Source organism: Coloeus monedula (genome assembly GCF_965178545.1).
Source record: "Coloeus monedula genome assembly, chromosome: 18".
NCBI lineage: Eukaryota > Metazoa > Chordata > Aves > Passeriformes > Corvidae > Coloeus > Coloeus monedula.
This window is the reverse complement of record NC_138798.1, coordinates 7,487,505-7,509,177: the sequence shown is the minus strand read 5'-3', so window position 1 is coordinate 7,509,177 and position 21,673 is coordinate 7,487,505. Positions and strand designations below refer to the sequence as shown.

General features: G+C 43.8%; 1 protein-coding gene across 2 annotated transcripts; it reads left to right on the top strand.

Annotated features, from left to right (window-relative positions):
- The first annotated feature begins 11,514 nt into the window (after nt 1-11,514).
- On the top strand, nt 11,515-20,879 carry PGAM5 (PGAM family member 5, mitochondrial serine/threonine protein phosphatase). Of its 2 annotated transcripts, none has more exons than XM_082293386.1 (6): nt 11,515-11,795; nt 14,819-14,997; nt 16,267-16,392; nt 16,840-16,928; nt 17,232-17,362; nt 19,189-20,879. In XM_082293386.1, exons 1-6 carry the CDS (start codon nt 11,536-11,538, stop codon nt 19,337-19,339), a joined length of 936 nt encoding a protein of 311 aa, XP_082149512.1. In that variant the 5' UTR covers nt 11,515-11,535; the 3' UTR covers nt 19,340-20,879. The 2 variants fall into 2 exon arrangements, with proteins under 2 accessions (XP_082149512.1, XP_082149513.1); XM_082293387.1 differs by having other exon boundaries at nt 11,518-11,795; nt 17,229-17,362.
- The last annotated feature ends 794 nt before the right edge of the window (nt 20,880-21,673 follow it).

The following is a 21,673-nucleotide window of genomic DNA, read 5'->3' as shown; positions in this document are numbered from 1 at the left end:
GCTTGGAGAAAGTAGAGAATATGTAAGAGCAACTTGCCTTACAAGTTATTTCACGTTGTGTTGCCGTCCTGTTCACCTTTTACAATTGCATCCCTTGTGTGGATTTTTCAGACAGTAATTTTGCCATTTATTTGCAAGGAAAGTAAAACACTGACATAGTGCTTTATGTTCATAAAGCATATGGTATTAGATCTAGAATACACCTGGCCTGGGATGGACAGTGAGCACTATGGGCAGTGCTGAAGTTTAATAACATTTCTAGGCTGTGTTAAGATATTCTGTCAAATGGCTCTTCATTAATCACAGTAATTTCTGCCTTTGTGGGCATGGGCCAGTTTGATCAGACGATGGCAGAAGTGCACAACATGGCTTAGGCAGCAGATTCTGCCAGACCAGGAGCTTTTCTAGGGGTTTAATTGCATTGAAGAAAAAAGGGTACCACAGGTAAGTCTGGTATTTTGAAAAATATCCCCTTTCAGAAATAAAATGATTTTATGAACATTAGTAATTCAAAAACCTCTCTTCCAGCTGACTTTGTGAAGTATCTGCCATGTAAAAGCCATAAGGGCCATGTACTGCTTTCTGAGGTTTATTTCACACCTTTTAACTTCCAGCCTCCACATGGGGCTTGGCCTATCCATCTATTTCTTCAATATGGGGTAAGAGCAGAATTTTCAAGGATTTACTTGAGCACTGTCTGTGTGCGTAAAATCGTCCCACTGAACTCAGTGGTAACTGAAAAAAAGAATGGGAAGGACGTGTGTGGTTAGCCAGAGAAATGGCAATGCCTGGAACTCTCTAAGAGAAAAGTAGCCTTCCATACAAGTAAAGAACTGTCCTTTAGCAGTGTTGTTTCGGAACTAAAGCACGCCTGTGAGTTTGGCTTCAGTAAATCATATTACACAGTCAACCATGAGGACTCAATGGAGGGCTTTCAACACCAAAATCACAAGCTTTTATATCCCAGATGAACACCTAAAATGAGAATTCCTGTTTTCAGAATGGCAGAATAATGTATTGAGCTCATGAGTGCCATGCCTAGCTCACACTTACTTTCCCTGAAATCTTACTTCCCCTGAAATCAGTGGTACTTTTGCCTTGAATATTAATGGTGCCTCATTATACTTGACATTCCATTGGGAGTGGCACCCACAGGAATTCGCTCACTGCCATAGTTCATTGACATTAGGACTTCTTCAAGCCTCTAACTTGGAGAAAATCAAATAACTTCCCATCTTTTTTTCTCACAATGGCACAAAGGGAAAAGTGGAATCTCATAAACACATCCCATTTTGGGGTCAACTCTATTTTTAATGGAACTGCTGTCCCTACTCTACAGAACAGAGATAGTCTTCACAGAGGCATTTTTGAGTGGCAGGCAGCAAGGAGGAATTTGGGATTAGTAGTGGAGCAGCAATGTGGGCTGTTCTGCCTTCTGGCTTGTCCTTAGATGCAGTGTGCAGGGCAGCGGCTCCTGGGCAGTGGTTTCCTCCTGCATTCACTGTTCCCACGGATATGAGGTGGATGGCTCCTGGTGTGCCAATTGCACACATACATAACATGAAAGCCTCTTTCAGTTACGTAGGAGCAGAGCACATGGGAATCTTTGGGACAGAGCTGACTGTGGAAGCTCATAAAATTGCATTATATTCTGGTTCTAGTCACAGGCACAGGTGGTTTAACAGAATACAGCTTTGCTGTCAGCTTTTTCTCTTGTACACTCATTGCAACAGATGGTGAAAGGATTGTTGGGGTTTTTTTTTAAATACAAGCCAATGCGACTTTTTCTTAGGAAACTGCAGTGTTGAGTAAATTCAGTGAGTAACAGCATAATCCATTTTTTGCAGCCTGGATATTATGGATCCATCTGGCCTTGGGATCAGCCCTTATTGTCTCATTGACAGATACGTAAAACAACAGACTTAAAAACAGAGAAGTAAGTAGTTACAAATAGGTGGTACTTGGTTATGACTAATTTTTCAGGCACACTGTGATGTAGTGGAGACAGACTGCTCTGTTGTTGGCCAGAGTCTTCTCCACCAAAACTCACGTGCTTTGCACTGCTGTTGTTGGGAGCTGCTCAGCATTGAGCTGTGACTCACAGTGACAGAGGTACCAGCCAGATATTCTCCTCCAAGCACTGCACGTGAGGTACAGGAATGGGCTTCAGGCATTCTGGCACCAGTTCCTGACTCCACTGTAGATTCCTGCTGCCTCGTATGTCTTTCTGTGCCTCTTTGCTCCATGTTGGATGGGGATGTGACTTCCTGACTCACAAATGTGTTGTGTTGTGAGAGGTTCAAGCGCTACTGTTCTGCAGTCAGCTCTGTAGCTGAAATGAAACAGATGCCTCCCACAGGTGTCCTGGAGCAGTATGGCATTTTTGGGGCATATTTAACCTCAAATGAAAGTATCACTCAGGTCATGTACTTGGGAGGAAGTTTTTGGGTGTTTGTGATGGGTGTTGTTGACAATAATTTCAGTCTTTCATGCTGACTTTGGAAAGCTGTTTTAGTACAGCTAGATAAAAGTCATTTCTGCCTTGATCCTTCCATTGACCCCCTGCATATTTCCCTATAATCCAAACCCTCTGCATGATACCCACACAGCACAATCCGCATTCCAAGAGACCATATGCTTCATTGCCTTAAGCAGTTCTGCTCTTCCTTGCCTGCTTCTTGGAGCAGTTGTACATATATATAATAATAACTGAAATGACTGAGCAGAAATACAGTAAAAGAAATGGCTGTAGCTTGGGAGTGACCTCAAAAAGAGGGGACACTGTGATGTGCTGGTGAGGCACAGAACACATCAAGAGCTGAGTTCCACAGCCATTGACATGTCGTGGGCAGCTGAGGAAATCCAGCCTTTCACATCTTCTCTTGAGAGCAAGGATTGAGCTGCTGTGTTGCCACGTGAAAAATGTTGTTAATTCCTGTCTTTTTTTGTGTCTGTTACAGTGTTGTACAGAAGTACATATCCATTTATCTACATTGCCATATTCACAGCACATAAAGCTTGTCAAAGAAGCCGTATTGCCTATTAATGTTCAAAATTATTCCTTTTCTAGTATGGTCTTTCACTCAAGGAGCAGGAAGAAGATAGAAATTAATAATTCCTGGGGTTTTTAACATGGGACAGCACATGCTGATTTAAGGAATAGGAAAAATAGGTGTGTCCATGTGTAAACAGAAGTTACATGAGTTTATTTAACTGTAAAGGCAAAAAAAAAAAATTTGTTTCCACTTACATTGAAGAACAAAATAGCTACATTTTTCAAAACATGTAAAAACCTTCATAAGAATGGATATCCTAGAAATGTAGTGTATTTCTGCCCCATTTTTACAGAATTTTTAATATCATTCTCTATGAGTATTTTTGGTTTTCTTCAGAATAATATTTTTAATTATATGTACTCAAATTCTAGAGATATTTATACAGCCTCTCTTTATGTGTCTCTGAAGCCCTGGATGCTGCAGGACTGCATTTCAACACTGTGACACAAATGATGGAGAGAGTCCTTTTTGGGTACAAGAGACTTGGGGTGTGCTCTCTGCTCTTGGTTCAGTTAATAAATCTATAAAAATATATATACACTCTGTTACTATTATTAGCAATCCCCTGCATGGGTTGGGAAAGCAATGCTCTCCTTAGCCTGGGTTTACATGACTTGATTTTTGAAGCCGAGTTCCTTGGATCCTCCGTAACTGCCTAATCCTGTGCTTAAGGATAAATTCATCACTTGAATCCTACAACTAGTGACTTGAATAACTTACACTAACGTGGTGCTCAAGCTGGCTCAATGCAGCAGGCTGATTTTCACCTGAGGGTCCTTCACATTTCCCTAGGAAATGCTTGAATACATTAGTAGCAATTCGATGGAATATGTTCGGTAACATAATTTGGAAGAGAGGAAGGGCCACAATGACATTTTGCCTGATCTATACCTATAGCAATTTCCAAGTTGTTACACACACACATATAAATATACACATACATTTACATATATATGTATGTATGTGCCCAGATATTTCTAAAACCAACCACAGCCTTTCAATTGTGTGTGCTGTGATTCATCAGCAGCAATAGTTTTTGGCAGGGACATAATTCTAAATCTTCTGCTGAGGATGCCTGCCAAAACATTGTTGGACAGAGATAGGATGAGGAAAGTTATTTATAAATGGGGATAATTAGGTCCTGTGCTTATTAGTGTTGAGGATGAGACAGAAAGACGGCATATGTAGTAATGAGTATCGTAATATGAGAAGATGCTCTCCATGGTTTTCTAATAGATGTTGATAGAAATAATGTTGATAGAAAAAAATAAAAACCCTTCTCAGGTAAAATAACATAATTATGTGCTGCTCCCAGCTACTAGATTCAGACTGGGAGTGTGTGTACTATGCTGTAGGACAGGTTTCAGATTAATGGAAACTTGGAATACTTCCACAGGATCCAGGTGCTGACTGTCATAACTGAGATTAGATTGTTTCCTCAGTCCTGGACTCTGCATTTTGTGTTCAGGCAAAAACAAACCCTGATCAGATATAGGAACTGCATTAACTCCTCTTATTTGGAAGCAGTGCTCACGACGACACCGTCAGGAGAGAGCACTGTGCTGTCTGGTGCTCTGCTCACCACTCTATCAGTAGAGGCAAGGCTATTTCTGTGTTCCAACAGTCATGTAGATGTATGTTACACCCCGTTTCTCTTCAAGAGATACTGTCACTGGGACAAATTCATCTTTCCATTGGTATTCTCCCTAGAGGTATAAATCCAGTGAGAGCCGTATGAAATTCATCCCCGCAGGGTCTGAAGGGCACCCATGCTCACAGACTCCGCACAGCACCCAGGACAATGCTCTCAGCCAGTTACTACAGAAGAGTTGGTAACATCACACAGTGAGTCAAGAGAATAGCAATTAATATTAAAGATTTCTTAGCTCCAGGCATTGTACCAAGCTTACTAGATAGTGTGACTAATGTGTAGGAGACACTTAAGCACACATCTGTGTTGAAACAGTTGAATATCCCATTAACTTTTCTTACTTCCAAGCTATTTGGACTGGTTGCACAATGCTTGGGATTTTTACGGCCTGAAGCTCCTGAAGTCTCAAGTAAATGGTTGCTTTGGGGGTTTCTGAGTTTTTCATTAGAGGTGAGGGGAAGAAGTAGTCTTCAGCATTGCAGAGAGAAGCTTGAAATACAAAATTGGATTCCCTCCAACAGTCATTATTTCCCTGCACAGTGTGGGGTTTTTTTAATGCTGGCACAATACCGACACGGTTCAGTGCTTTCAGAAAGATTATTCATATATTTAAAGGTAGGTGCAGTATAAGCAAGTGCCTGGCTTGGCCTCAGCCTTGGTCTCTCTGAAGGGGGTGTGGTGCTGGAGAGTTTGTCTGGCTAAATCGCAGCCGCAGCTGCTATTTGTGCCCTGTCACCAGGGGAGAATGTCCCCTGTGTGGCTGAGTATCAACCAGGCTCTCCAGACCTGGAGTTAGCGTCACTTCCCCCAAAACTATTTCATCCCAGGGTTTTGCCTACACATCCTCAATGCAGCCTGTATGTGAAAACACTGCATTTAAATGCTGTTGCCAAAAAAAGAATCAGCGGGGTTTAGACAGCCTGTGCCAAGCTCATCCCTAGGGTGATTTTTCTGAAGTAAAGCAGGGAATATCTAAAACAGCTCCTGGCAGAGAGATAGGAAAGGATATTTGGGGGAGCTAGAATTTTGCCTTTGTATTTCTTGTAAAGCATTAAAAGGATCCTTAGAACTAGAAATCTCCTAAAGTGTGTAATTAAGTACGTCACGGTGTCTCAGATGGTTCTGTAGGCAGAGCACTCTCTTTCCTGCTAAGGGAATTTTGCAGAGCAGGTTTTTTAGTGGCTTGCAAGGGCACCTAAAAGCAGTGCTGGGTTTACAGGCTGCAGTGCCTAAATATTAAATGCTCAATAGTGACAGTTACTATCAAATGCAATAGAAGCCAACACTGTCAAGACCATAACAACTATTTATTTTTCTTTCTAAAACAAAAAAATAAAATGGTGCAAAGAGAGATCAGCTGAACTTTGCAAAAGCAGCATGTGCTGTTGCAAAAGCAAATTCTCACTTGCTAATCAGGATTAGGAGAAATGCCTGAGTTATTTCATTGTTGGGAGCTATCAGCAGCACCTGTGCTTCATTAGCAAAATCGAAGTTTACTGTTATCTAAGACAAAAACGTTGGGGGGGGGCAGGTGGTCCTTGAGGCAATGATATCAAATCCCCTTTTGTTTACTGGAGAATGATTACAGTGCAATACTTTGCTTATGTTTCCATTCTTTAGACCATCTGTTTCAAATTAAACCCTTCTGGCGGGATACAGCATCATTTATTAGAGCGTTACATTAGATAATGCAGTGTTAGTATGGCTGTTATAAACCCTTAGTTTCATGAGTGTGACTTCAGGGACAGAACTGAGGTGTTTACTTAATGAAAGCGCCAGAGACTGTTAATGAAACTGGTTTTCCAGTTCAGAAATGACTTTTTTTATAGGTCTTTCGCAATTACATTTTTGGTGTGTCTTGATTTGCAACTCTGAATGTGTTTGGTAGAGTGAAAACTTCTGGCTTTAGATGACTGAAAGCAAAGGTACTGAGAAGGACTTGTCAGTAACAAACTGTGAGACACCTAATGCTGGAAACACAATCCCTGCACAGCGTGGGCTGACAGCCATTTCCATAAGTCTCCAATGCCCTGGAGCATTCAAGGCACACCCCATGTGATTCTAGAGCACACAAAGATCTGGCGGGTAATACCCCCACATCTGATGGAATTTTTTACATTTCATTCTTGTCCTCTGCAGAAACTTTTTTTTAATGCTTTCCATCAGAGGCAAGGCTTCATACGGCAATAGAGAGAAGACAGGCTTTGATCCTAGAACTATCCTGTCACTGCAGTCTCAACGATTTGGGGACAGTTTAAGAAGTACAAGACCTTGCAAGGAGACTTTTTTTTTAAATTCACAGTCCCAGTGTACTAAACAAGCTCAGTCACTCCTTTCTGAAGGAGTAGGGAAAGCAATTCAATCCCAGGAAAGAAGTGCAGTTCCTCATAGTTATACTTGAGATACTTCAGTTTACTAGTGATGCCCACTGTTACTAAAATAATTTCTTTCAATCTGCTTCAATTAGAAAGATGGTGACTGTGAGTGCAAAATTAAGAAATGGATTAATCATGCATGATATCAAGACTTCACATACTTTAGATAAGGCAAAGCCTACTTTTAAATAGGTTTATAGAGAGTGTGCCAGGGGAAGAGGACAAGTCTTTCATCTTAAATGAGCTTCTCTTTTTTTTTTCTGGTCAAAGGAAATCTGAAGAATCCTCTACTAGGTGATTCACACCACCTAGATTAAATTCAAGATCTGAATCACTGCTAAAGTACATATATGTAGAGTTTCTTTCATGCCAAAATCTCCCAAAATTTTGTGCTGTATTTACCCAACACAGTATTTGTCCTGCTTACCCTTCAGCGATGCAGTCAGATACAGTCAGGAAACCAGCATCTGCTTCAAAATCTTTGGTTTTTAACTGATCAAATCATAACAACCAAAGCTGCTTAAAACCAGTATTCTCTCTTGCTCTATAAAAAAAATAAAAATTATTAAGTGGGCTTAAGTAGCATCATTTTATAACCCAAAAGTTTAAACTAGTGTATCATTTAAATGTTGCAGGGTCTGAAGCAGGCCAGGATGACATCAATATTTCCTTTAAGAAGGCCAGCAGTAAGTCCACAGCGTATGTCTGAATACATGTGGTTCAAATGACATAATGTTAACTTTTTTTTTCTCTCTCTGTAGCTCTTCTGAGAATAAATTTACACTTTTTTTTTTACATTGGGAAGGTGATACCTGGTGAGTAAATATTTTTGAAGTCATAGAAGAGGCTTTACAAAACCACTTTTTCCTTGTTTCACATGTCCTTTTATTACTCTGTTTTGTCTAAAAAAATGCCTGAAAGTTCATAAATTTTGCTTGCCAGTTGAAGGCTAGAGACCTGCTCTTGATCTCCCTTTAGCTAATGGTAAAACATCCAAACACTGACTCATCCCTGTGGTGATCCAAGTCCCATCCAGAGATGAGCTGTTTGTATTCCTGGTGAAGTTAACCCTGGGGGTTGCCTGGGCCTCCTTTTCCCACAGGGTTTTTCTGCCTGCCAGAGGAAACCATTTGTTGGGCTCCACCTGTGCTGACCTTTCTGCCTTTTGCTGGCTGACTTACCTTCTCTTTGTTCTGGTCACAGCATAGTTCAGAGGCTGCCCTAACCTAGGGCATCCTCCTTGAAGGTATCTCTGCATCTAACCAGAGAAATGGGGTAAGCCCCTGGGAATCATCCCTGAGGACTGGACCTGTGGCATCAGTAGCACAAGCATTTACTGTTTTTGCTAACAGAATAATTCCATTAGTGGGCATCAGTAGGTTGTTATCCTCTTAGATGGATTTTCTGCTTACAGATGAAATACAACACAATAAAACTGGATTACAATAGCAGCAAATATAAATAGGTATGAAAAGAACAAAGAGCAAGAAGCTGGGTAGTTATTGATGGAATGTTCAAATTAATGGTAACCTTCAACAAATTATTTTTAGAGTTGTTTTTTTTTTACATAATTGAATTGCAATTTTTACAAAGTGGTAAGTATAATCTAATTAAAAATAACACTTTTGGACATACTGAGGAAAATCTAAGGTAATCTCAAAAGACTTTTGAACATAAATTGTCTAAGTGTATTATTACCTAACCCAAGCAAAAATAAACTGCAGAATGGTGCATAGGCACAGGAGTTTCCTGATGGTGAAGCATTAGTGCAGGAGAATGACAGCCAAAATGCAGCACTGAGGCAAACAATCAATATTACCCATTTTCATTTTCTAGCACAATGAGATTGCCCAGATGTTCAGCAATACTTTTTTTGTGCTGGGGAAACAATTTTGACTATTGCTTAACAGCAGTCTGAAGCTTTCCTGGTGGTGAGCAGAGCTCACCTCTGGTGTGTTTGGTGACACTATCATGCACTTGGGAAACTTGCCTGTGTTTATTACAGGGACTCTGACCCCAAATGGCAGATTATTTGTGCAAGCAATGCACCTCGAATAGCACTGAAATTTCAAACTGAACCATACGATTTTAGAATTCAGTTCAAGCAACTGAGAGATTAATCCGGAATTCTTTTATTTGTCTGATCTAGCTTCAGCCTGCCCCTGTCCCCAAGTGAGCGATGGTATCTGGTGCAATTTTTTCCTTCTTTTGTGAGATGCTGGAAGTCAAATGGGATTCAGGTTAGAGAGCAGGCTGGAGGGGAAGAGGTAGGACACAAGTGGAACCATTTAATGGAGAATAAGTATTACTGGGGATAAAAGAGAAAAGGCATCATGAGAGGAAAGATTTAGAAGGCATTTGCAGGACTCTGGGACACTGAGACCTGGGGAAAAGGGACCATGCTACTTTAGGAGAAATTGGATGTTTTTCTTCTGGGCTCTTGGTAAGAAGGAACATACAAAGTATAAATACACACACCTGCCTATATAATAAGATAAATGGAAGAAAAATAATAAAATTACCATTTTAAAGCTATATAAGAAGAAACAGCTGAGTATCTTAAATACAGAGAATGAGCAGGCAGGAAGGATAAAGGACAGTCTGTGGCAGATTTTCATCAGGGTTAAATTCTCTTACGTGACCCCTGGGAGCCACTGTTGGTCTGTGAAATGCCCCAGAGCCAAAGGACATGTGCTCCAGTCAGATGTGTCTCCTCTGCACCGTATGTGTGTGAAGCAGAGACACGGAGTGGTGGACAGGGGAAAGACACTCCACTGGAAAAGCTGGAAGGTGGCTTCACTTTAACAGAAAGACCGTTTTCTTTTGGATAGGCACAACGTTCTTGTGCACCTGCTGTCAGTGCCACAGGAGGCTGAGCGTGTTAACTCCAGGGCTCAGAGGAACATCTCTGTGTGCTCGGGGAGGGGTGGACAGGTTCTGGTCTCAGTGGCTCTGGAGTCACTCACACTGGTTGAAATGTGGCAGTTGGAAACTCTGCCCAGCTGGCATGTTAGTGGAATAACAGGAATAGTAGTATAGAATTTGTAGTGTGGGGAATGTGGGTATGGAGTTGGAGCTTGAACAGGTGGATGGGACTGGTAAGAATGCACAAGGCTGGATAATGGAATCTCTAAAATCTGCTGACATCCCAAGGTCCACATTCAGAAGCAGTTGTCACCTTTTGCAAACTGCTGAATCTGACAGGTAGAAACCGGTGCTAAATTTGGAATGTCAGCTCAGGAAAAGGGGGGTCTGTTCTGGTTATCCTTCCCTGAGGCCTCTGTTGTGAGGTTACAAGAGCACCATTGCTCATCTACAGGTAATTAACATTCCAGTTCCACCATATCTTTCTTCTGCACAAGGCAATGCGTGGAGCTGTAATGAGCTCTGGCTTCTGAAAGGAGTCTCCATGTGAAGAGGGGAGCAGCATTCAGGCCAGAGGCCCAAGCGGTGGGACAGGAATGCCTGGGGGGGTGCTGGCAGCTTGGCTCTGTGGAGTGCACCTGGCTGGTAACCACTTTTATTTCCAAAAATGTAGGTTCCTGGTTTCCAGTGCCAGGGACCCAGTGCTGCCTGTAAGAGATTGATTCCTGTATGACAGAATCACAGAATCGCTGGGGTTGGAAGGGACCTGGAGACCATCCAGTCCAAGCCCCTGGCCAAAGCAGGGTCACCAAGAACAGGTGACACAGGAATGCATCCAGGTGGGTTTGGAATATCTCCAGAGAGGGAAACTCCATGACCTCCCTGGGCAGCTGTTCTACTGCTCTGCCACCCTCAACATGAAGTTCTTCCTCACATTGAGGTGAAACTTCTTGTGTTTCAGTGTAAGGCCATTGCTCCTCATCCTGAAATGGGCACCTGTGCAAAGAGTCTTCTCTTCAGACTAAACAGGCTCAGCTCCCACAGTCTGCCTTCGTAAGAGATGCTCCAGACCCATCATCTTTGTGGCCTATGCTGGACCCTGTCCAAAAACTCCTGGTCTTTGTTGTACTGAGGAGTAGCTGGACACAGTGATAAGGCTCAGGACTTGTAATTAGCTATGCTGGACTCGGCAGTGCTGGGTTAGTGGTTGGACTCAACGTACAGGTCTCTTCCACCCTGAAGGATTGGTCACCGCACAAGGCGGTTAAACCAGGCAGGGCTGCCGGGGATCCCCTGCCCAGCCCCACCCGGTGACCCGGCTGGGGCGGAAACCGGTTTGGGAGCGGCTCGGCAGAACCAGTCCCTGAGCCCGGCCTGAGGCGGGTGCAGTCCCGCGGGCACCGCGGCTCGGGGAGAGGGGGCCGAGCCGAGCCCGTAAGGGTCAGTGAAGGGCCGGGGGGTCGGGGGGGTCTGTGCAGCCCCGTGCTCCCCGTTCGCGGAGGAATCTTGCCCCGCGCCGCGCTCCGTCTGGGGCGGGGCGGGCGGCGCGGGGCGGGCTCGCCGGTGAGGGGCTCGCGGCCGCCCCGCCATGTCGGTCCGCCGCGCCCTGGCGCTCGCCGCCTGCGGGCTGGCGGGCGGCTCTGTCCTGCTCTCCGCCGTCGTCGTGGGCAAGCAGCCGGCCCGCGGCGGTGGCGATAGCGAGCCGCGCCCGGGGGGCTCCGCCGTGCCCTCCGCCGCGCCGCCCGGCTTGCTGCTGCTGCCGCCGCCCACCGCCTCCTGCCCACCGACCGCCGGCTGGATCGAGAGACCCGCCGGCACCGGCAGCTACTGGGACAGCAACTGGGACAGGTGGGCGCGGCCGGGATGCGGTGGCGGGGCCGCCTCCTCGCCTGGGGAGGTCGCAGCTGTGGTGAGGGGTCGGGAGGGGATCAGCGGGGGCGGCGGGAGTTCCCCTGAGCCCCCTCCGGAGCCCCGCGGGGGAACGGGCTCGGGGCGGGCCCCCTCGGGTCGGGAGGCCCCGGCCCCACGGGGCAGCCCCGAGGCGAGGCAGGGACCCCACGAGTCGTTTCCCGGGGAAATTCCGTGTGGTGACCCGCTCAGAGTAGAATGCAGTTGGAGTTCGTGAACACCCGTGGAACGCTGGAGCGCCCGAGTGCCGTGGAGGGATGTGCCAGCGCTGGGTTTTGTTCAGATAGCTCGGAGACTTACCCTGTGCAGATCCCTTTATTCTGATGCTTTCAGCCAGCGAGACTGCCAAGCCTCAGGCTTGTGGTAAATGTAAGCACTGGGCAGAAGAGGTACCCTTTTTTTTTTTTTTTTTTTTTTTTGACCATGTCTCGGTGTTGCTCTGTCTGTACCAGGGTTTTTCAGCTCGGCAGCAGCTCCCGTGTGGATGCCAAGCGCTCTCACGTGCTGGGCAGGCACTGGGCCTGCTGCTCGTGTTGGCCATGAAGCTGTCTGGTCTGAAATCCTTGTAAAGGCAGCGGCGCTTTGAAGCCTACTCAGTCGTGTTCTTCAGCGTTGAAACACATTCACGCAAGGGTTGACTACATTTTTTCTGAATCTTTAATTAGAACGTGCAGATATCTGTATTGAGCTTTGGCTCATTTAGCTTCTGTCTGCTAGAATTATCTCCCAGGGGAGACTTATGTCAGGCTTCAGTTTAATCATAGTAAATCCAAACCTGAGCACTAACAGATTTTTATTGTATAATGCATCGTTTTGATTTTTGAGAGGCTACAGGATCAAATGCTCATATAAATAGGTCTCTGTACACCCCCATGATAAAAATAAAAGCGTCATTAAATAAAGTTGCAACTGGTTACACAGTTACACTGAGGGAGATACTAAAGCTGCTTGTTTAACTGCAACTCCAGGCCTTCCTGGTTCTGCTAAATGGTTGATTTTCTTCAAGGATTCTAAAGTACTTTCAGACTCACGTAATTTTTTTTTTAAACCAATCCAGGAAGTAGAGATTGTGCTGTAAGTGACAGAGCTGTTGCCAGATAGTATGGCCAGGTAGTACTTCCTAGCAGTTCAGAATAGTGTATCCCCATTCGTCATAGTGTGCAAACAGTGGGAGTGTGAATATATTACCGTAGATTAATTTGTTTTCTGCTGCTTGCAGTCTACCAGTTGGTGTGCTGTGGCCTGCTTGAAATCTTAATCTTGACTTTTGGATGTTGTTGGCAGAAGCACCTAGTGAGAAAAGCTGTTAAATGGCTTATAAATACACAGAATATCTGACCACTGCTCTTTGGGAGCAGGGAATGTTCAGAAGGTCAAATCTTGAGCAGATGACCAGATAGTACAATATTCTTAACAACCGATGGCTTTTCAGGTTTGAAACAAAGGAATGCAAATATCAAACTTGTTGTTGGTCAGATAGGGTATCACACTTGGGATGTTGCATTGGTCTGTGCCACTTGCACAGGAATTGTGCAGCTCAGTTCTCGGAGAAGATAGATCTAGTTTCATTCATGTGGAATACTTTATTTCAGATATCAGATGAGTTATTCCCTTTGCTGCTTTACAAATGTTCTTGAATTGATTTTAGAGATTTTTTTTGTTTTCCCATTGTATCTTGCCAGCAGTATAGTTTCCAGTGAATCAAAAGAAGTATCCTGTGAAATAGCAATAGAACTTCTTCTTACTGGACTATTGTTTAATTTTTAATGCCTTGCTGAACTTCAACAGCTTGAGGAATGTGTAGATCCTCATTGTTTAATGGAAATCATGTGTTCAGTAAAGCAAAATGGAGGCAGGAGGGCTTTGCACAGCCAGTCTTGCTGTGAGAAATAGGTATGGGAAGCAGCAATTTTCTATGAACAGATTACTTTGTCCCAAACTGAATAAAAATTATTTTTGATTAAAAAAATCTATCATCAAATAAACAAGTTTAATAATGGAAGAAGTGATGTCTGGTATGAATGAAATATGCTCTGGAGTGACATAGCAAAAGGATTTATATTAATGGAGTGGAGGATCAGTGCAGAGAGCAGCCCAGACTAATGTGGGGAAGGTTTGGACAGGGTTGGTGATGATGGTGCAGGGATGGTGCTGGCGGTGGGAGATCTGTGGCACTAAACCTGTGATAGCAGGGACAGGGGAAGATCCCCATGCCCTCAGGAGGAACCAGGTCAGCTGTCTGCGTGATGTGCAGAGCAGGGTGCTCGTGTGCACTGTGACAAGTGGAAGAGAGATTAAAGTGGCATGAGGGGAGAGAGTGCTGAAAAAGATGGAAGGATAAATAAGCACTCCAGGCTGAAAAATAAAAAAAAGTTTTACTGGAGAGACCTGATGTGACCTAGTTTAAAGCAGAAAATAATTCCCAATGTGCACTGCAGAAGGTTGGAGCCTTTCTAGGATGTTGTTGGGGGGAGTGGTTTTTTAGTCATTTGATGCAAATGTGATCGATAAATTGCAAATTGTGTAGGTGTTATCACAGGGCCTTTTAGATATGGAGCATTTTCTTTCTTTAATGGTCAGTCAACACCTTTTCCCCTTTTCCTGGGTATCCTTCCTGGTTAGTTTTTCTTGTCAAAACCCCTACTATTATACCCTACAAGTTTTTCTGTTGTTCACTGCTTTTGTTTCCCAAGAATTAATTCAGGTGGCTGGCACTAAGTGGCAAATTTACCTATGTCAAGTCACGCCTTTTAACCTATGACATCAACTTTTTTTTTCATGCAGGCATTTATTTATACCTTTCATGGAAAGGTTTGAATCAGTTTCATGGTACAAGTGGCTAAATTGTCAGTTTTAGTTCTTCAGCTATATCTGGAAATAAGGCAAGACTATATATCTGTAAAATTCCCCTGCCTCTTAGTCTCCCCAATCTAAAAATGACTCTTTAAAATGTGTTTGTTTAGACGTGAACCACTGGCTCTTATCAACCTCAAAAAGAAAAATGAAGAAACCGGGGAAGAAGAACTTGCCTCTCGCCTAGATCACTGCAAAGCAAAAGCCACCAGGCACATATTCCTTATCCGTCATTCCCAGTATAATTTGGATGGCCGGGCTGATAAAGACAGAACTCTGACCCCACTGGGTAGGTATCACTAGCAGCATCATACTTTGCATTTTGAGGAAATTATTTTTCATGTGTGCTGTCCTGATGAGTACAGGTCAGTAACTCAGCACTGTTTCGGGTCTTGCTGCCAATCCTTAATCCAGTTTCTGGATTCCTTTGCAGCAGAAAGATGTCATGAGTAAGTTTGTTTTCTTCATTTTTGATCCTCTAAATCCAAACATTAAGATGTGATTTAGAGAGTTCTAAACACAGTCAGTTGTAAAGAAACTTGTCAAAGGAAATTCTGAATTATCTTAAGGTTGCTTGAGCAAATTTTCATGCCAGCTGATGTTATTCCTAAGGGCTGAGGCTTTTAAACTCTGCTCCATTGAGATGGATTTCTCTTAAAAGGTGACTTGTGTTTCTTGTCATTTAATCTGCTGATTTATTAAAAAGAAAACACCTCTGACTTTCAGTTGGAGTGTTTATAATTAAATACATTTCACTTTTGCCGCTGTCACTGTTTCTGGGAGTACTGCCAATCAGTTACGTGAAATGAGGATAACCTCTGTTGGTGTTAATCTTAACTCACTGATCCTGTGACTAGGTCTCAAACGCTAATTAGTATTATTTTTAATAGTGTACTTTAAAAGCATTGGACACTTCCTTGATTATATATGTGCCAACACTATTTTGAGAGGGGGAAGAATTTTTATTGTGGGCTTTTTTTCCACTCACATCTCAAGTACTGGTGTGTAAACAGGAGTGAAATGCTAATTGCAGTCCTCAAGTGCTGTCTTAAACTCGTAACAAAGTATAATCTTAATCCTGTCTCATCCTGTGCCTTAAGTAAGTGACTTAACCTGTCTGTTGTCTTTTCACCTGCCTGCATGAAAGGTGGGATGAACCTTCCTGAGGCTGCCCAGGTGCTGTGAACTGTGCCAAGCTGGTGTTGCCTTTATGAACAACAACACACTGTCAGGCCTGAGTGGTCTGTTGTGTCCTTGGGATGGGGCCAGCAGGGGTATTGAATACTTCAGTGAAAGTTGCTGAATAAGTTTTGATTTTTTTTTTCTTAATTAAAACAATTTTTTTCCTACCAATGGAAGAATGACTTGAAATTGTCCAACCAGTAAGCTTGGCCTGAGTAAGTAGTGTCTCTAATAAAAATGTTTTCCAGTTGTTTTTTGAAAGGAAAAGCCTGGCATCGATGGAGGCCTTTTATGTCTGCTGGACAACTCTCTTGGTAGTTTGCCTGAGGTCTTTATGGGAGTGTCACCAACTTATATAATGAATGTACTTTTTAAGGTCGAGAGCAGGCTGAACTGACTGGACACAGGCTGGCAAGTTTGGGATTAAAATTTGATCAGATTATCCACTCCTCCATGACTAGAGCAACTGAAACAACTGAAATTATAAGCAAACATCTCCCAGGTAAGAGTTCCCTTAATTTTTCATTGTCTTCTGATCCTTAAAACTGCTTCCAGTAGAATTCTAAGCTTGTCCTTAAGGTTGAGATGTTATTTAGCCATTTTCCCGCCCTGTGTGAATGTCTGTATTTATAAAGAAACCTACAGTCGTAAATCTGCTTGTTTCCAGTTTATCTTTAAAAGTACAAATACACTTTTTCAAAGTGTAACAGACAGGGAAAACAGCTTGCTGTTCTGCTCACAGTTGGAATAAGTTGTCTTGCTGATGGCAAAACAGTTTTGTTGGAGAGATTCATGTCCCTTAACAGAAGTGTGTAGACTAAAACGGACTTTAGGATGGAGAGTAAGCCTTCCTCAAAGAAAGACTGTGAAAAATGTATTGATTGTAGAGTTGTGGGGCTGTTTGTAATGGCATGTGAACTCCTTTCTGAATGTGTATCTAATATTTCAGGAGTCAAAAAGATCAGTACTGATCTGCTGAGAGAGGGAGCACCTATAGAACCAGACCCTCCAGTCTCCCACTGGAAACCAGAAGCTGTGGTAACTTTTTCTTTAAAGTTTTCTTTATGTTTTTTTTCAGTATACTTTGTATGGACAGTAGCAGTAACTTTCAGTGTCTGAGCTGATGTTTCTTATCACAGCCCTTAGATAATTGCATACTTTCCTCCTCCCCAGTAAGTGTGCAGAACAGTTAAAATAACCTGCAGCCCTTGAGCATTAGTTCAGCCCCAAGTGTGCACCCCAATAACCAAGAGCTCTTGAGGAGAGAAGACCCCAGGAATGCAGAGAGTGGCCCGTGCTGCTCTGAGCGGTGTGTAACTGTGACCTCGGTGCCTTTAGCAGTATTACGAAGATGGAGCTCGAATTGAGGCTGCTTTTCGAAACTTCATTCATAGAGCTGATGCCAAGCAGGAGGAGGACAGCTACGAGATCTTTGTGTGCCACGCCAACGTCATCCGCTACATCGTGTGCAGGTACAGCCTGGCTGCTCTGTTCACCTGGGGCTTCTCAAGGGAGGGTTCACTGGAACAGGGTTGGCTTTTGGCACCACGGAGGGAGGAGATGTGTTGATTTGACTTCTTTGAAGTGGTTGGAGATCAGTGCCTGCACTGTGAGCAGCTGCTTCTGCAACTTCATCAAGGTACTTTTGAAAATTAGAACACTCATTCTAATTCTAAAGCAAAAAATGGTTAAATTGGTGAAACTTAACCTTTTTTGTCCATCTGGACAGTTACTTTAATTACCATATGCTTCTGCTTCCATAAGCCTGAGGGCTGGGCCTGTTGGAAAACATTACAAATAGAGCATTTGACTGGATGCGTCTCTTTGAGGTGACATGAATTTGATCTTGTATAATTAAAGATTGATTCAGTTTTGGGAATTCTTTGCTAATGGATATTTTTGAGTTATGTTCAAGTTGCATTAGTGTGTTTTTGCAGTACCATCCAGTATTGGATTAAGGGGAGAGTGGATCTTTCCGATAACGTCAAGGTTGTTCATAAAGGAGAAAACTGTTCTGGATCTTTGCCTGTCTCTGTATCCAGTCAGCTGAGTCTGTTTTATTCCTCTTCCCCATCAACAAAGCACTCTCTGTAAGATAATTTGTCGTGAGCAGGACAGATGTGATTAAAGTTTAATCTGATCAATACCTACAACAATTTCAGTTAGCTTTATTTAGCTGAGCTAGTTAAATGCTGGCCTGTCTGCTCTGTGGGCTGCTTTAGAGCCTTTCAAAATTGCTGTACTTAAAATTATTGATCAGGTAAACAGAATATTCTTTCCTATGCTAAAAAATACCATGTTGCTCCTGCCAAGGCTTTTTCTGAAAGACTTACATACTTTTTGCTGTTGCTTTCCTCTTCATTTTAATGTCTCTTCTGTGCCTTCTATTCCAGGCAGTCTGATAGGACAATTGAAGACAATCCATGTAACATTCACTTCAAATCTAGCTTGGCTGTAGTGGTATTTAATTTCTTCAGCTTTCTACAAGACTGTCATAAGAGCCAAAACCAAGTTATTCCTCAGTATCACAGGCAAAAGCTGTTTTAGGCAGCATGGTATTTTTTCCAGCTGTTTAATACAATTGATGGAGCTCCTGGGGCTGTTGAGTTAGGAATTTCAGAATGGCTGCAGACCAGCTGTGATGCTGTGGAAGGCACAAGGTACTTTTTCTTGCCCTTCCTGAGGAATGATGTAGCCGATGGAAAGTAGTTCTGGTGAATTTCTTCCATAGGCACGTGCAGGCCATTGGAGTGAATCCTGTGTCACTGCCTCTGCTGTGGTGGCGTGGCTGAACTGGAGTGTGACAGTCACTGTTTGCCACATCCACCTTGTCTCCGCAGAGGTGGCCCTTGGGTGCTGAGCCAGCCTCTGCCCTGTCCCAGCTGCAGAGGTGTGGTGGTGCTGCAGCCTCGTGGGGACAGCCGGAGCCTGGGCCATCCCCAGTTCTGTCTGTGATGGGGCTCAGAGCACTCCCGGCAGCCTCGCTGCATTCGAGCTGCTACCTTCTGTCCACTTGAACTAATCCTGTCAGCAGTAATCACACCCATCTGGGGCACTCTGCTTAGCCAAGTGCACTCTTGGCCCCAGTCCCGTTACCAATGCTGCGGTTTTATATCAGTTCCAAAGAAAAGGCTTTTTTCCAAGGCTGACTGGGGGCATTGGTATGCAAGCTGCACAGTGCCCACCAATTTTGATTTTCCCCCTCCTTCCCCTCCTTATCTGGGACGGAAGGTGATGCTGTGAGGGCATGTTAATTTAACTGCTCATGAATTAATAATATGTGTGTTTTTGTCACCAGAGCACTGCAGTTCCCCCCGGAAGGTTGGCTGCGACTGTCTCTCAACAACGGCAGCATCACTCACTTGGTGATACGTCCCAACGGCAGAGTGGCCCTTCGAACACTGGGTGACACAGGTTTCATGCCTCCAGACAAAATCACACGCACCTGACTGAGCACAATGGATGGATGACTGTCCAGGAGCTGCCTCTAGTCTCTTTGCACTAGCACATTCTGCTACAGTACCACTAGATTTTTATTACATTGGGATGTGATGCTGTCTTAAAATGTCCTTTAGCCCTTTTTCTCCTTCATATTCATATCTGCCTTTCAGTCCAGAAAAGAAAAAACCTTTGTAAGCCTGAAGCTGTCCTGTCCTTAAGTATTCCCCAAAACTCAAAGCTGAGCTGTGGAATACAGAGATTGAATGTCTGCTCAGCATTGCAAGAGCACTGACTTCTCCCCCACCCCGCTGTGAATTTCTCTAACCAAAGCTTGCTCCTGTGGGTATTTTTCTTGTGCAGGAAAGCGATTGGTGTGGGAGCAGCCTTGTATCACACTGCAGCTAAAACAAAAGGTGAGCCAGCTTGTTCCAGTGCCTGCAGGAGTGATAAACAGGGTATTCTGCTGTTCAAAGGACAAAGGGATAAAGCTTCAGTTTTTGTAAGCTGTTGAGTGTGTATGTTGATGTTGCCACTGTTCCCCTCTGCCCCCCAAAAAGCCCATGTAAACTGTGCCTGGAGGTTATGAGCATAAAGGAAAGAGGGTAAAAAACCATTTGACTCAGAGCTGTGGTGCTAGAACTAACCGATGCTTATATTAAGTGTTTCACCATCCTCAGAATGTCCTTTAAGATGTTCTTAAGAATATTTTTCAGTCTTGTAAAGCCTTTAACTAAAACATGGTCTGGAGAAGGCTGTAGGGATGAGCCTGTAGCAGTAAGATGGGAGGAAAGGAAAGCAGCAATCTTCTCACAGTGCTTTCAGTTACTGACGTATTTTTGAGTGCTCTTTCCCATTGATTTGTATTTGTTGATTCCTTACTTTCAGAGTAGAGCAATACCACCACAGAGTTCAGGGTTGTGATGCTGCAGGCCAGAGGTCCTGCAACACTGGAGCAAACTGCTGTTGCCAGAATGGTGAGCAAGTGGCCGTGGGATGGCTCGTCCAGGCCGAGTGTATAGGACAGGCATTGGGCAGAATGCTCCAAGTGCCTCCTTCATACAGCTCTGACACTGCTGGGTATGTGGGAGGGCTTAGAAGCATTCTGAAGCTTGCTGGGCACCTGAACCGATGTAGAAACTTGGCTCAGGTAATAGGTGGAGGCTTGGAAAATTTCACCATAGGCATTGTCTGCCTTGGGGAGAGAGGACAGACTGTAGGACAGCAAACAAAAGTAGGACAGCAGATGTAACTTGTTTGACAGGTTCTCTGATCAGTAAGGATGTTGATGAGATACTGTCAGAGCTGTAAGAAACATAGGGCACACAACCTATGGAGAAGAGGATTTAAGGGCTTGATACTGAACTGCTGCTACATCAGGGTAAGTTCAAGGAACAGGGACTGGTAGGGAACAAACTGTTGTGTAGTGTAAGGTGTGGGGGCAAGAGGAAACCATCATGCCGTATCTCTCATTGATGCAATGAGAATAATTTATCAGTTTTTGTCTATTAACTTTTTAAACGTTTTGAATAAAATACTTTGTCTGTCTTTCTTTCCCATCTCTTCAGCTGAATGGCTGCATGGGGCAGCTGTAGCAAGTGTGGCTGGAGCTCTGCAGGGACTGCCAGTACAAGAGCTGACATGTCCCACACTGCTCAAGGGCAACAGCTCTTTCACCAACCATCTGAAATGTAAACTTGAGATGGGAGCCAGAGCAGTTAATTGTCATCAGCCACAGAGCTGCCCACGAGGGGAACTGCTGTAGCCTCAGCACAGCCATTTGCAGGGCTGTGTCACCACCACGAGGAACACAAGCACCAGCACCTCTAAGATGGAAATTCTGTGCGTTTTTATTTTTGTGTGTGCGCACACGTACCCTCTCACACATCCCCTTCTACAACCTCTGTGTCACTGAACAAGCTCTTGGTGGGCAACCAGATGACACAACACCTCTTTGCCCAGGTACAGAAATTAGCAATAGTTTTGGTGACACTTAAGGTGGGGGTGGAAAGCATGAAATTGAAAAGTCTTTTTTACCATAGTCTGAGTTCCTGTTTCTTCAACACTGTAAAACTCTTCTTTTAAGTCTTTGGTGGTGTGCACATTGTTGCTGTGCACACACACAACAGCTGCAGGTATTGTGTGAGCAAGGCCTGGACTAACCAGTGAGTCGCTCCTTTTCCCCACGTCCCATGCTGAACACAGGGTGACACTTTCAGCTATTCATTGGGTTTTTAATAGAAAGTGGGATACGTCTGTATTTTTAACATGACACTTTGCTAATTAAAAAACAACCAACAAAAACACAACTATTGTTTTGCACCTTTAAAAGTGAACTTTTGGCC